General features: G+C 45.1%; 1 protein-coding gene across 1 annotated transcript in view; it reads left to right on the top strand.

The window, feature by feature from the left end:
• Window positions 1-16,399, top strand: part of EYA2 (EYA transcriptional coactivator and phosphatase 2) — a 201,420-nt gene that overhangs the window by 65,932 nt on the left and 119,089 nt on the right. The window contains exons 2-3 of the mRNA XM_036419140.2: window positions 1,238-1,353; window positions 10,981-11,026. Of these exons, the coding sequence (XP_036275033.1) occupies window positions 1,248-1,353; window positions 10,981-11,026 (152 nt within the window). The 5' untranslated portion in view covers window positions 1,238-1,247. The remainder of the gene's footprint in view (window positions 1-1,237; window positions 1,354-10,980; window positions 11,027-16,399) is intronic.

Genomic DNA, 16,399 nt, shown 5'->3' on the forward strand with positions numbered 1-16,399 from the left:
CATCCCTTGGGTATCCTCCTACCTCTTTGCTCAGAACTTTGCCTGGCAATCTGTCTGTTGTGCTTCCTTCAGCCTTTTGCACAGCTGTATTGCATTCCATTGTGTGAGCATACTGCCTGGTTACTCATGGGCTTGCCACTGCTAAGTCCTTTCTTTACATGTATCATTTCTTTCCATCTCACCATGACCTCGTCAAGGAGGCACTTTGATAACCCCCACTATCCAGGTGAGGACACTTTGACTTACAGCACTTCTGTCACTTGCTCTGGCTAGGGAATAGTGACACTGGAATTTGAACCCACAACCTTTTCATGAAGAAATCCGAGTCCATAACCACTTCACCTTCAGTCAGTACGTGGTGTTTATTAACACAATGATATCCGGATCCTGACCTTGGATACAGATGTGCAGCCAGTAAACTTAGCCTTTCTCTGAGGACAACTTGAGTCAGTGCCAAACGTTGCTGGTTGTAGTTGAGTCCTTTGCTAACTGCCATGTACAACGTTGTGCTCATGAACCGGAAACCTCATTTCCTAACCACAGTGGGTAGGAATTTGGGAGGAATAAGTACTGACATGGTGCAAGGGTTGGAAAAGTTTTCAATCAAACAGCCCAGGAGACTTGTCCCTGCCTCCGTTCACATTTTATCAAAATTGTAAGTAATGCAGGAGCTACTGTGTTCTTTCTGGGGAGGGACCGCAGTGATGGGCTGTGAGTTTTGCTGCCTAGAGAGGGACTTCAATATCAGTAATGCCTTCGGAGCCTTTCTCCATCTGAGCAAGTCACACCCGGAATACCTTATCCGTTTCCCCTCTTAATGACAGTCAACTCGGACTTCTCCCCACGCCTCTGGCTTTGAGGAATCTAAATTCAAACACTCTCTCCCTACCGTGTCTCCTTTCCTCTCCTGAGAAGTCTCGCTGGCTCACTCCAGCTCATTCACATGGCATTTGAAAGAGACCAAATGATAATTTTTTTCTAATGGCAAAATATAGGAGGAAGAAGGGGAAAGTTTTAATCAAGTGGGCGTATTCTCCCGAGGGGAGCAAGTACTTCATTTCAATGCCTCGTTTCCCTCTGATGAAAAGTTTAGTGAATTTTTATGATGTAGAATTTAAAAGACGGCTGGCTTTAGGTAATCAGCTTTCATATTTATACTCTTAGGGAAAGAAAGAGAAATCATTAGTAAGCATGCATAATTGATGAATAAATTACATTTCCCTTTGTTTTCTTTCAGGTACAAGGAAATGCTAGAACTAGTGCTCTCACCCAGTCTTACTGTAAACAGCACCTGTGTGGGTAAACTGAAGCTCACTGCTGACGCCGATGTCCGGACTCTGAGTGGCACAGAAGGTAGGCCTCCTGGCGTGAGCCATGGTGGACCGGAGGTGGTCCCTGCCCTGCCGGCGGAATAGAGTAAGGGGCTATCGGAGTTAGTCACCCATCCTTTCAAAAGTACCGTCGTTAGAACAATTTCTCCTCTGGTCATTTAGATTGTTGCCTCTAGACCAAAACTTTAGCGTACGTTGCTGACAATTCTGTCTAGTCATTGGCGGGGAAAGTGTGCTCGTTCATGCTCTGAACTTCCTGTCTCGGTCTCCAATTCCAAGAATTGCTGACACGTTCCCAGATGTAGACAGTTTCGGGCGTGTTCCAGGGCCGGCCTGGTCTCTGCGCCCTGTCCCTCCGCGCCCTCCTGCCCTCCAAACAGGCGTCTTGTCTAAAGAGGGTTGGTGTTGGGACAAGAACCCGTCCACCTTTTGCTTTCTGGTCGGGTTGAAGTCAAGGAAGCAGAGGAGAGTTACGCTGTTTTTAAAATTATTGGCAAATGATGCAGCCAGACGAGTTTTCACTAGAACAATTCCAGCTATTGTTTGCTTGTTTGGGATCTGTCAGCCTTCCTGGCAGAGCTGGAGTTAACAAAAGGCATTAAGCTATTCTGTTTACCATTGGGCTTAACCCTTTATTGGGCCAGCTGTGGGATTCGCTGCCTGTACCCTGGGACCGCCCCAGCCGTCTCTCCTTCACCATCTGGGTTTGATGCCAGCTCATGGGGCACAAATGCTATGTAACTGTCGTGGAAGACCAGATGTGTTTCTAGTTGTACTATAACGTCACAAGGAATTTGCTTTTAAGCAACTCCAGGCTTCTGGGAGTCATTATTGATGTCACCATGATTATGACATTTCCTTTCCATGCCGGTGATGAAGCGGGAACAAGCCTCCTCTGAGTGCCACCAACAGGGGCTGGGCTCCCATGCCCAAACCGCAGGGCAGAGAACACCACCTCGTTCTCCCTGGCACTTAGGAGCGTGTGTGGAAAGCCCTGGGGCTCTTACAGAATTGGAGAAGATGTATTGAGCCCCATTCAAAGTCAGTCATCCTTTTCTCTCTATAGAAAAGAGGCACAAGTTACCTTAAGATCATCTTCATTTCAGAGCCAGGAGATGGGACAAGGCATAGGCTGTGAGTAAGGAAAACCCAAGTCTGAGTCCCAGCTCCACTGCCAACCCGCCCGATGGTCTTGGGCAAATTGTTGAGCTTTTCTGTGCCTCAGTTTTCTCAATTTTCTATCAAAAGGGAGCATAATCATGACAGGGCGCTTACTGCAAGAAGCAATGAAATAATATTATACAAAGTGCCTGGCCCAGCTTGGGGGCGTGGTACAATGGTTTAACCTATCATTCCATTGTCTTTGTCCTCCGACTCCAGTAACCACAGTGAGTTCAAAGCCATAGTTGCACGTTGCAAACTGGCAGCTCACAGGCCAGTCTAACTTTCAGGCATGCCGGGTTTTTTGTTTGTTTGTTTTGGTTTTGATTTTGTTTTTTTGTTTGTTTGTTTGTTTGTTTTTTGTTGTTTTGTGTGTGTGTGTGTGTGTGTGTGTGTTACACCATGTTTTAAATAAAAGTTATAAAAATTGGGACAGTTCAGATGAAAATCTGGATTTCCAGTTTCTCTTGAAATGCTGAGCGCTTTAGAGACCCCGGACCTGGCTGCCACAGTGGGAACCTGGGGCAGTTGTCCCATAGGTGAGTCCCTACCTTATGTCTTTAACTTGTGTGAGCACATACTCTGTGCCCGGCACCACTCAGAACAGTGTAAATCTAGATTAGTTCTCCTCCTCTTCCTCTGTCACCATTGTAGCGAACACTGGGCCGTGTGCCCAACGTTAATGTCTGAACGCACTCAGGCCCCACAACTCTGAGAAGTGGAGGCTTACTAACCTCCCTTTACACGAGGGGAAACGGCAGCTCAGGGTCGTTATGCAGCTTGGTCAGAGGCGCAGCTTAGCGACAGCCACAATGGAACCTGGGTGGTCTGACTCCGAAGTCTGTTCCGTCAGGAGTACACTGACTGTTTCTCATGTAATATCACTCTCCTGTTAGGCTAGAATCCCGCTTTCCAGGTGCGGACGCTGAGGCAAGGCCAAGTTAAGTAACCAGCTTAAAGTCGTACAGGTTGAGTGGCAGGGCCAGGAATCAAACCCAGGCACTTCGGCTCCGGAGTCCCCACTTCTTCACTCAGTCATTGATCTTTAATGTGCAGAGAATCACCTGGGGACCTTGTTGAACCACAGATTCTGATCCAGCCTCAGAGTCTGCATTTCTAACAAGCGCCCAGGTGATGCCTACGCTGTGGTTCACCAGCACTCTGAGTAGCAAGGTGCTAGCTGGTGGTTTTCAAATCCTCTTGTGCATCAAATCACCTTGGAAGTTTTGTTAGCACACAGATCAAAGAGCCCCACCCTGAACATTTCTGATTCTATAAAGGTTTGGGCGGGGACTCTGAGAATGTGCATTTCTAACAAGTCCCGGGTAATCTGATGCTGCTGGTCCAGTGACCACACTCTAAGGACCAGGTTCCAGTACTGGTTTTAAATCTGGCTATACGTTGGAGTCCCTTGGGAAGTGAAAAAAAAATTAATGCTAATGTCCAAATCCTACCTTCAGAGAGTCTAATTGGTCAGAAGTGTGACCTAAACAATAAGATTTTTTTTTTAAGCTCTTCAAATGAGTTTATTGTGCACCCAGGGTTGGGAACTGTTGTTCTAGATACTAAATTCCTCCAAGACAAAGATAATTTTTAATTTGTATGTATGTATTTTCATTTCTGTTCCAAATGAGTACATTGCTTAGTGCCTGGCTTATGGTAGATGCCCCAAAATTATTTATGGTGGGGGGTGCATAGATAGATAGGTGGATGGATGGACAGGTCAGTGGGTGGGTGGGTGGATGGATAGATGCATGGATGGATAGATAGGTGAATAGATGAGTGAGTAGATGGATGGATAAATGAATAGCTGAATGGAAGATGGATGGATGGGCAAGTGCATGGATGGGCAGTTGGATGAATACAGAGCAGTCTTGAGGAATCACAGATAACTTCAGGTTGATATTGGCTTTAAACTCTTAATAAAGTTTCCTTTACTTCACCAACTTCATTTTGCAGGTGTGAGAATTACAGATAATATAACTTCCTCATTGGATTGTTGTGGGAATAAAAGAGATAAGAGCCATGCAATCCTTTAGCACAGTGCCTGACCTGTTGGAACCACTCAAGAAATATTAGCCATCCTTCATTACCATTCAATGGAAAATTGGATTTGAATCATGTTCCATCTTCTGGAAGAAGGGTGCCAGGGAAGTTATAGAACTAAGAAAGTAAAGTTGAATAGAGAAATTTTTTTCTTTTAAAATGCAGATAAAGCCCAGTCAGTGTGGCTCAGCGGTTGAGTGCTGATCAACCAGGAGATCATGGTTCAATTCCTGATCAGGGCACATGCCCAGGCTGCGGGCTCCATCTCCAGTGAGGGGCATGCAGGAGGCAGCCAATCAATGATTCTCTCTCATCATTGATGTTTCTCCCTCTCCCTCTCCCTTCCTTTCTGAAATCAATAAAAATATATTTTTAAAAAAATGCAGATACATTTTGCAAAATCCAAGGCTATAATCTCTTTAAGTGTTTCCTTGGAGAGGCGAAACCACCACCCTGTGGCACAAGCTGGGCTGTCATCTTCTCTCAGACTTCCTGCAACTCAACTCCTCTGCCCTGGGCCTGGCCAGGTCTGATTGTGAGTTTCAGTCTCACCGGTTCCAGCCTGGGGCTGGCAGGCCCTGTGCATTCCACCCAAGCCCGATTGAGCTGCCCAGAGCTTTGCACAGGTCCTCACCCGGGCAGCCACAGGTCACCTTCACCTTTCCCACCTCTATCTCAGTTGGCTTCCTGGGGGAGTTGGCACCCAGAATGACCTCTGCTGGCACAGAACAGAATTAGTTTAGCATTAAGGAAATTAACAATCCCTTCTTTTTGAGACAGGGCACTGAGTATTATGAATGACCTAATGCCCTCCTCCATGGGCAAAGGACTTGCACTTATGGTGGCATCTCACAAACTTCACACATTCTCAAGCCCCTTTCTCTGCCATATATTCATACTGTCACTTGCTTACTCGTTTTTCTTTAAAGCAACTCCCTTTCAATAAATTCGTTTTAAAAGGATGACTTAAGGCCAGTTCCAGAAATGAAAAAATAACAGCTCTGGTACACTTGTGATTCTCATACTCCTTAAGAAAAGTCTGTGATGATTTAAATATAAAAATGTGTATATGCATAGTCCCTCAAATCCCCACACCCTGGGATACTCTGGCTTCATGCCTTTCAGTCCTCAGGAACAGCCCCAAGATGGACAAATGACTTCTTCACTGTCACATGGTCACTCAATGAGAGTCAAAGTTGAGGTGCTAACCAATGGACATAAAACTCTGGGGAGGGAGGGGGGAGGCAATGTTAAAATATGTACACAGATAATAATTTAATAAAAAAATGTAAAAAAAAAAAAAAGTTGAGGTGCTCACTTCTGGACTCCTAATACAGTGCTTCCTCCTACTGTCCCTGCCCCTGGTCTGGGAGCAATCTCTATCACCCACATGAGGGAACTGAATTGATACAGTTATAGACCCACACCTTTTATGGCAAAGACCTGCTTCAGAACATCTCACTAGAAATTATCTCGTATCTCGGAGATCAGTTAGAAGCAGCCCCTGAGGGCCAGTTAGACATCTTAATAGCGGTTGCTGCTTTCAGAGTCATTAGCTTCTTAATCCTCCCAGTGAGAAGTAAAGAAAAAAAAAAAGTGTGAACATTCAAATTGGGCTCATGGATTTAAATGGCTTAAGTGAGGGCCCTCGAGAGACTGGGAAGCTAATAATAGCTGCTGCCTGTTGAGCAGTTACCATGTGGTAGGTACATACCTGTGTAATCTTTGCAGCAGCTGTGGGGAGTGAGATGTTGCCCCATTTTGCAGATGTAGAAACCGAGGCTTAGAGAGAGAAGGTCACAGGCATAAAGTCACACAGTTTTATTGAAGCAGAGTAGGGATTTTAATTTGGATCTGACCTCTTCTTGCCCCCATGCTTTCTTCAGAAGGAATATTAAATTAACAAATTCTGGGATTTGGATTGCAGATCTAGCCCAGAGTAGGAACATAAAAAACATTTGTTGAGTGCATGAATGAATGAACAATGTGGGCAAGTTACTTCATACAATCACATACACACACAGTCATACATAAGTGTGCACTTACACACACAGACCCCAGCTTTAGTTTCTTCATATTACAGTGTGATCTTGATTTTGCTCATTTATATTACCTTCTTGGTCCCAATATGCATTTGAGTTTGTAATTTCAGGAATGGAGATTTATTTTTATTAACCCAGAATTATGATACCTTTTCGTAATTTGCGGTTCTTTACTAGCTCATGGTCTAGACCAGTGGTCGGCAAACTTCTTAGTCAACAGACTCAAATATCAACAGTACAACAATCGAAATTTCTTTTGAGAGCCGAAACCGACTTCTGCGCATGGGCCATGAAGTTTCAATCCCACTATACATGCGCGCGCGCACGTGACATTTTGTGGAAGAGCCACACTCAAGGGGCCAAAGAGCTGCATGTGACTCTCGAGCCACGGTTTGCTGACCACTGGTCTAGACTCTTCTACTCAGAGTGTGGCTTCTGGGCCTGCCTCATCAGCAAGCACCTGGGAGCTTCCTTGCCCTGCAGACCTGTAGTCTGCATTTTAGCAAGATCCCCAGGCCAGAGCTGTGCTGTTAAGATTCCAGGTGCAATGCTCTAGAGTAGGGGTGTCGAACTCAATCAGAGAAGGGGCCAAAATCTAAAATCCAGCCTAAATCACGGGCCGAATGGTTTACTGAACAGTCATATACTGTCATTGTGATGGAAACGCAGCGGAATGCAGTGATGACAGCGCGGTGCGGGCCACATTGCAAGGCCTGGCGGGACGGATTTGGCCCGCGGGCCTTGTGTTTGACACATGTGCTCTAGAGTCTACAACATCCACTTTCCGCCTTGTACCTTGTTATAATTACAATGAAGTACTTATTGATGTGATTTGTGTTTGCCATCCATCTCTCTGCTCAACAGGAGGGTTCATGAGGGCAGGACCCTGAATGCTTTTGTTCACTACTGAAACCCCATTCTTAACATAAGCCTGGCACCTGGTGGGCAATGAATGAATGAATGAGTGAATGAGTTCATCCCAGAGGCTCTGCCCATCTGTTGAGCTCATCCTTCTCCCTTCACCTATGGGAAGCTGGGGAGGAGGATCAGGCTTAGAGTTTTAAATTCAGAAGTAAATGGAGCTCTCTCCTCTCCTCTTGAGAGCTGCCTGCCCCATTTGGTGTGCCAGCCACTCCCTCTGAGACACACGGTGGAGCCTGGAGTCAACAGATGTGGCTCTGGTGAGTCAGCCACCAGGGCTGCTTCCGCCACTGGCAACATGGATATGAGTTGCCATCAATGACTCCCCCCTTTACCTCACCCTCACCCATCATGGCAAGTTCAGTGACACTGACAAAATTAAGAGCAGGAAGTTGTGGTCACGAGGAAGTCCATCTCCATGCAGGCGTCTTCAAACTACGGCCCGCGGGCCACATGTGGCCCGCAGAGGAGTCTGATCCGGCCCGCCAGGTTTTTTGGGCAGTGAGCGCAGCCGAGGTGTTACAGTAGGAATTAGTAGTTCATATAGTCTGGCCCTCCAGCTCTCTGAGGGACCGTGATCTGGCCCCCACTTTAAAAAGTTTGAGGACCCCTGAATTATTCTACAGGCACCAGATCCCACAAATATCAACGGAGCTGCTGCTGCTGAATGTGATTGTCATCACCACCCCAAAGATGCGTGGGGCTCACTTGAAGAGAGGAGTCAGAGACTTTTCTGGCCCTTGTGTTCACAGCCCCGTGTATATGATGGGGTGACCATGAGCAGCGTGATCACTCCCTTAGATTGCCAGAATGCTTGGGGAGGGGCTATAGGGCCAACCCTCAGATTGACCTGTGGCAGGGACACAAACAAGTCCCAGCATGGAGGGCAGAGCCCTATTAGCATAATTAAGCTTGACCTTCTAGTCCTCCCTAGTTCCTTCCTGGGTAGCTAATGGTCTGTGGGAGGTGCAGCAAGTGCTGCTAAAACAAGGGGAAACTCACAAGAACACTGTAAACATGTTGACCACTCGTGTTGCTTTGTGTGCTCTGACTATAAAATAGAGTTTCGGCTTGCAGGCTGGGTCACTGTTTCCTCTTCCAGGAACAGTGATCCCACCTAGCCCCAGCTGTATTCCTTTGTCTGTCTTCTTTAATCCTTCACCACCCCTCCTCAGGCTCATCGAACCTGGCCATGTGGGTGGGGCACACTTGCCCCCCTCACACCCTCTGCCAGGGTCTGTAACACTTTGGCATCGTGGAAAGACTCCTTACCGCATCCCACCCCATCTTTACACTTCCCCAATGCCTGTGTCTGGCTTGCACAGTTTTCCCGGGATTGCCAGGGTGGGGATGGGAGAGAGTTACACAGCAGGAGAGAAAGGAAGGCAGATCTCTCTACAGTTCAGAGGAACAGAGGGAACCGAGTGAGGGGAACATGCAAATCATGGCAGATTGGTTGTGGGGCAAAGACTCTCGCCTCAGATGTATTGGCTGCCACGTTGATCCCAGCCCATAGGAATGTTTTCATAGATTCAGGTTTATATGAATATTTACATATTTATTAAAGAAAACATATTAAAAATGTTTAATTCAGTACCTTATGTACCTTCCACACTCAGATCATAGGCTTTTACCAATAATGAGACTGTGGCTGCTTCAGAATGAGACAGTTCATTCCCTAGTCCTGGGGAGGATGAGGAAGGAGGTGTGGGAGGCCCTGCCCAGAGCAGTAAACCTGGGAGTAGGGAAATTAGTATTGAATGAACACCTACTGTGTGCCAGGAGCTTCCCTTGATATTAGCCTGCTCCAACTTTTCTTTTAATACGACACATAGTAAGAAATGTGTTTTTGACACTGCCATTCTGTACACACACACACACAACATTCTCATGTCTATAGCTGGAACAAAAGCTTCACACCTTTCCTTATACTCTGAGCACACTGATATTGTCTCTTTTATTCTCTAATTCTTGTTGTAGCTCTCTAAATGGACTTCAGGACCCCACCCTCACCCCAGTGGTTTTTAACTCATAATTTAAATCTGGTGATTAGGAAAAATGACCTGGCAGTGAAATAACCCTTGGGTTCAAGTCCCAGGTCCCATGCCCACAGGTGGTTTGGCTTGAGCAAGGCACTTGGCCTTCCCCAGTTCCTCCATCTGTGTGCTGGGGAAAATGCCATTGCCTGCCTTGTACCTTGTGAGGACTAAATGAGATCATGCCTACAGGCAGTGAACTCCTAGCCTGGCATGTAGTGAGCTTCTCAGTGGGTGAGAGCTGCTGGCCATCACTGTGGGCTGCAGTGTCCTGGTTGCAAACACCGACTCCAGAGCCAAACCACCCAGGTTCAGATCACAGACCTGTGTGGCCTTGGGTGAGTAACTTCCTGTGCCTCCAGGTCTTCATCTGTAACAGGAGGATGTGACTAGATGGGGTGGTGATGAGGATTAAGATAATTAATCCAGATAACAAATTTAGATGAAAGCTTGGCACATCACAAGTACTGAGTCAATGATGGACATCATCGTCATCTCATTTAATTCTCATGCATCCTTGTGAGATGAAGATTTTCCCCCCATTTCACAGGAGGAACTGCCCAAAGTCTCTGCTACCCGTGGTAGAGTTGGAATAGCCTCCATCTCAGGGACTGGGGGAGGATCAGGCCCAAGCTTAGAGCCACTGCCCTACACAACAAAGACTGTGCATTGGCAGGTTGGCGCCATCAGTAGATATGGGATCTAGGATTTTCCAGGGTCTCACAGTGAGGACACTGAGTTGTGCTATGAAAGATGACATAGAGTTGGACTGTCCATTTGTAAAATTATTCTCTTGCAAACATCTCTCCTTGCTTAATTCTAGCACCTTTCTGTCACCTCCTCTTATTGTCTCCCACTGATGATTGGATGCTGTGTGCCCAGAGATTTGGATGAGTCAGGAGCTCAGGCCACTGCCATCTCCCTGCTGCATACCCTCGCTGGAGCCTAGGAGATGCTCTGAGAGGTGCCTCCCCCTCAGTGCTGGGGCCAGCCCTACCTGAACCTCATACACTGAAACTGGGGAGGGAGGAGAGAAACATCGACGTGATGTCACCAGAAGGGAAATGGATATTGAGAGTCAGGAAACCAACTTCAGGTCCCAGTTGCGCCGCTATCTAGTCATATGACCTGGTCAAGTACCTTCTTTCTGTCTCTGAGGCCTCAGTTTCTCCCTGTGCAATGGGTGGGAGGATGGATTCTACATTGATTTTTTGAGGTACTGTCATTCTCTGTAGTCCTTCAATCAGTGCTGGAGACAGAGTTCTCCCAGTAGGGGCTTTCAAGGAGAGTGTTAAGATGTGCCTCACGGGAGCTACTGTGGTTGAGAAGGTCCCAGCAGCCACTCTCTAAGTTTCTCCCACTTAAAGTGGCATCTGAAGCCACAACTGCTGCGGGACACCACTCTGGTCACTAAAGCCTTCCCACTTTGTCTTTTCCCTCCAGGCATCACCGCATCGGCCCTTCCACGCGTGTCCCAGCTCTTGGCAAGGTGAGTACCCTTGCCTTGACTCCTCGCCTTGGCTCCCCATACCCTCTGCCTTTATCTCTCTTGGAGGACAGGTACCTAGAGCCAGACTCCTAGGGAGGAATTGCAAGGCCAGCACTTAACTAACTAAGCGACCTTGAGCAAAGGACACACCTCCCCGGGCCTCAGTCTCACCATCTGGAAAAGAGGGACAGACATGGTGCCTGTCCCATGAAATGAGCTAAAACATAAAAAGCGCTAAGAAGGCGGCCTGGAACAGTGTTTCAATGTTGGCTGTTGTGGGTTTTTTTGTTTTTTTTTTTCATCTTTCTTTATTCATTTTTCAGTTTTTTCTTCCTTTCTTCTCTCCTTTCCTATGCATAGACTCTTTCTCAATTCCTTCCTCCTTTTTTCCTTTTTCCTTTTTCCTTTTTCCTTTTTCCTTTTTCCTTTCCTCTTCTCTCTCACTGCTTTCTCTCTCCCACATCTCTTTGGCGCGCACTCTCGCGCTCGCTCTCTCTCTCTCTCTCTCTCTCTCTCTCTCTCTCTCTCTCTCTCTCTCCTTCCTTCTCTCCTCCCCATCCTTTTCTCTTTCTTTTCCTCTCTCCCTCCCTCATTCTCCTTCCTTTCATCCTTTCTGCTCCAACATTCACCCAACACACTTCAGTACCAAATCCCATACACAGCCCTGGAGTCTGGGAGGTCCCTGCCTCAGAAGGCTTCCAATCCATTGGGGAGACGGGCCAGTAAATCAGAAATCTCAACACTGCATGCCGGCCGCAGAAACGCTCCATTGGGGATGTGCGCTGGGCAGAGGGAACTTAGGGAGGGACACAGCTTACCAGGGCCCTCAGTGACCTGCCCTGGGGAGCCCCCTGGGTTTGGCCTGTGGAATGGCCAGCAGCTCCTTATCTGGAAGTGCTCCTCCCTTGACAACCCTGGAGAAGCTATTTCTAAGGAGCATCTTTCCCAGCCTTCCTCTCCCTCCAGATGTTTTTGGGGTTGTTAGTAGCAACCAAGGTCTGTTAACTCTTACTAGCTTATTTTATGGCCTCGGGATTAGAGAGCTCCCTCATCTTTTCCCAGGTTTTCATTTCAGCCCCAGTTTAATCCGAGTGGGGTAAATTGGTTTTGATGGGAAGCAGGAGTTGATCATCTCAGATTTCCACTTTCTACTTATAAGGACAGATGTCCATTGGGAACATTTCCAATAAGGTTCACTGCTAGGTCCCAACCAACTGGATGCATTTCCAGGCACCTCCCAGGAAGAAAATATCGGCTGGTCAAATGCCTTCTCGTATTGGTTCTGGCGTCTCCAGTTCAAATGAGTTTCATATGCATTTTGGAACCACTTCTCCAACCCTCTATCACAGGAGTAATCAAAAAGAAAGAAAGACACGAGAACATCTTTTTATCATTCCATGAAGTATTGCATCCGTCTCACACCTGCCATGAGGTTTCCTATGTAGGAGGGACTCTGGAACCAAACAGGTTTTCTTTAAAGTGATGTAACCAAAATAGAATTAGATACAGATGGGGGAATCTCATTAACATTTACTGGCAAACATGCCTGTTAGAATAGTTAGATACAGGACATCAAGTACACCTGGCTGTGTGTGTCCAGGTATGTAACTGAAGGGTGAGGGGGCATAGCGCAGTAATTAAGGCCATGGCCTCTGCCAGCAGGGTTCAAATTCTGTATCAGCTGTGGGTTCCTTTAGTACATTGCTTAGTCTTTCTTTGCCTGTTTTCTTACCTGGAAAATGGGGATTTGATTTGTCACTACCTCCAAGGGTTGTCACAGTTGTGAGGTTTAAATGAGCCAATCCACATAATAGTAATTCGGACAGTAGAGCCTGGCATGTGAAAAGCACAAGAATGGTTAGCTGTTTTCAACATGAAGTGGTCCAGTGGAGACTGTTGCTGACAGAGTGTGGTAGTCTGAAGAGGTGGCCGCTCTCAACTCCAGCTGATGGCGCTACACCAGAGTGCACACTCAGCTTGCCAAAGCTTCTGCTTTGCAAGAGAAGTGGGTAATATGAAGGAAGGGGAGAGCATGAAACCTCTTAGTTTTAAAATATTGGCAATGAATTCAAATAAATAACTACTGGCCAAAGAAATTATATCCATGGATGCATTGACTGCACATGGCCCCTGGGCCACCCTCTTGCCCCCTTCCTGTTAGAACAGCCCACCTTGACTTTTTTTATTGCTGCTTCAACCAAGTACTGAGAGGCAACAAAGTTTCATGGTTCCCAATGTAACTGTGGGCTCTGGAGTCAGATTCCAGAGTTTAAGTTCTAGATTTCCAACTTTCTAGCTGTGACTTCAGGTCTCTGAGCTTCAGTTTTCTCTTCTCTAAAATAAGAGGTGTAAGACTCCCACCCACAACCAGAGAGTTGATATGAGCATATGATGAGATTTCATGCATGCATTGGGCCTCAGTAACAATTCCTAACCATGGTAAGCACTCAGTAATTGGTAGTAGTTACTTTATTACAGACTAGAGGCCCATTGCACTAGATTTATGTAATAGGCCTTCCTTTTCCTGGCTGCCAGCACCGGTTTTCCTCCAGCACCTGGCTCCCAGGCCTTCGCTCTGGCCACTGCCTTCAGTCTTCGCTCCAGCTGGAGCACCACTCCTGTAGCTCCCTCCACCCCCCACCCTCCTCCTCATGGCAGGTGTCCCACCCTCCCCAGCTGCTTGGCACCTGCATGGGTGCTGCCCAGAGGCCTAGAGCAGCTGGGGGCGGGGCATCACTGCCTCCATCTTTGTTGGGTTAATTTGCATATTCACACCTGATTGGCTGATGGGTGTCATGAAGTGACTGTCAACTTGCATATTTCTCTTTTATTAGTGTAGATGTCTTAGAAAGGAGCCCTTAAAATCCTAGCCCTTCATGGGACCTGTCACTCACCATGGAGTGCAGAATCCATTTGTGCTCTCTTGTTGCAAGTAACAGAAATTGACTCCAGCTGATGTAAGCCCAAAGGGACTTTTTTTGAGGTTTCTGTACTCTTTTTTATTGAATTTATGGGGGTGACACTGGTTAATAAAATTACATAGGTTTCAGGTGTACAATTCTATAATACATCATCTGTATATTGTGTGTCCATGACCCCAAGTCAAGTATCCTCCTGTCATCATTTATACCCTTTTCCCTCTTCTCCCTTTCCCTCTTCTATCTCCCCCACCCACACTCTTGTCTGTGTCTATGAGGTTTGGTGGGGTTTCTTCACCATTTTACTCAGTCCCCACAAATGCCATCAGACAGCTGTTCTTTATATCTATGGGTCTGTTCTTATTTTGTTTGTTTATTTTGTTCATTAGTTTCCACATATAACTGGAATCATATGGTCTTGTCTTCCTCTGACTGACTTATTTCACACAACATAATGCTCTTCAGGTCCATCCATGCTGTCACAAAAAAAAAAAAAAAAAAAAAAGTGAGATTCCTTCTTTTTTACAGCTGAGTAGTATTCCATTGTGTAAATGTATCACAGCTTTTTTTATCCATTCATTTACTGATGGACATTTGGGCTGCTTCCAAATCTTGGCTATTGTAAATAATGTTGCAATCAACATGAGGGTGCATATATTCTTTTTTGAATTAATGTTTCAAGTTTCTTTAGAATCACTGGGTCATAAGGCAGTTACCTTTTTAATTTTTTGCGTTAACTCCATGACGCTTTCCACGGTGACTACACCAGTCTGCATCCACAGCAACAGTGCACCAAGGTTCCCTTTTCTCCACATCCTCAGCAGCACTTGTTATATGTCAATTTATTGATGTTAGCCATTCTGACAGCTGTCAGATGATATCTCATTGTGGTTTCATTTTCGTTTTTCTGTAATTAGTGACTTTGAGCATCTTTTCATATGTATTTTAGCCATCTGTTGTCCTCTTTGGAGTCGTGTCTATTCAGGTCCTTTGCCTATTTTTTAATTAGATTTGTTTGTATTTTTAGTATTGAATTTTATAAGTTCTTTATAAATTTTGGATATTAACCCCTCATTAGCAAGATCATTGGCAAATATGATCTTATCTTTTCATTTTGTTGATGGTTTCCTTTGCTGTGCAAAAACTTGTTTGATGTAGTTCCATTTTTTTTTCTTTTGTTTCTCTTACCCAAGAATATATAGCAGAAAAAATATTGCTGTGAGAAATGTTCAAAAGTTTACTGTCTGTTTTCTTCTGTGATTTTTATGGTTTCAAGTCTAACATTTAAGTCTCTAATCCATTTTGAATTTATTCTCATGTGTAGTATAAGAAGGTGGTCTAATTTTATTTTATGCATGTATCTGTCCTATATCATTTTTAAAATATTTTTATTGATTTCAGAGAGTACGAGAGAGAGCGAGAGAGAGAGAGAGAGAGAGAGAGAGAGAGAGAGAGAGAGAGAGAGAGAGAGAGAGATGGAAACATCAATGACGAGAGAGAATCATCAATAGCTGCCTCATGCACACTCTCTACTAGGGATCAAGCCCGCAACCTGGGCATATGCCCCTGACTGGAATCGAACCCAGGACCCTTCAGTCCCCAGGCTGATGCTCTATCTACTGAGCCAAACCAGCTAGGGTGCAAATATAATTTATTGAATAAACTATTTTTACCCTAGTGTATGTTGTTGCCTCTTTTGTCAAATATTTATTGACCATTAATGGTGTGGGTTTATTTCTGGGCTTTCTATTCTATTCCATTGATCTCTATGATGTTTTTATGCCATATCATGCTGTTTTGATTGGCCTTCTAATATAGTTTGATATCAGGTAACATGATTCCACCAACTTTATTTTTCTTTCTCAAGATTGCTGAGGCTATTAGGGGTCTTTATTATAAATTTTTGGAACATTTGTTCTAGTTCTTTGAAATATGCATTGATAGGAATTGCTTTGAATCTGTTGGTTATTTTGGGTAGTATGGACATTTTAATGATGTTAATTCTTCCTATCCAGGAACACAGTATGTACTTCTACTTATTTTTAATCTTCTTCAATTTCTTTCTTCATTGTCTTATAATATTCTGAGTACAGGTCTCTTACATCCTTGATTAAATGTAGTCCTAGGTATTTTTTTTATACAAAGTGTAAATGGGATTGTTTTCTTAGTATGCCTTTCTGATAGTACATTATTGGTGTATAAAAATTCAACTAATTTCTGGCTATTTATTTTGTATCCTGCTACGTTACTGAATTTATTTATCCATTCTAGTAGTTTTTTGGTGGAATCTTTAGGATTCTCTATATACAGTATCATGTCATCTGCAAATAATGACAGTTTTACTTCTTCCTTTTCAATTTGGATGCCTTTTATTTCTTCTTCTTGCCTGATCGCTATGGCTAGGACTTCCAATAATGTGAATAAGAGTGGTGAAAGCAGACGATCCTGTCTTGTT

This window comes from Pipistrellus kuhlii, unplaced genomic scaffold (assembly GCF_014108245.1).
Source record: "Pipistrellus kuhlii isolate mPipKuh1 unplaced genomic scaffold, mPipKuh1.p scaffold_m20_p_6, whole genome shotgun sequence".
Classification (NCBI taxonomy): domain Eukaryota; kingdom Metazoa; phylum Chordata; class Mammalia; order Chiroptera; family Vespertilionidae; genus Pipistrellus; species Pipistrellus kuhlii.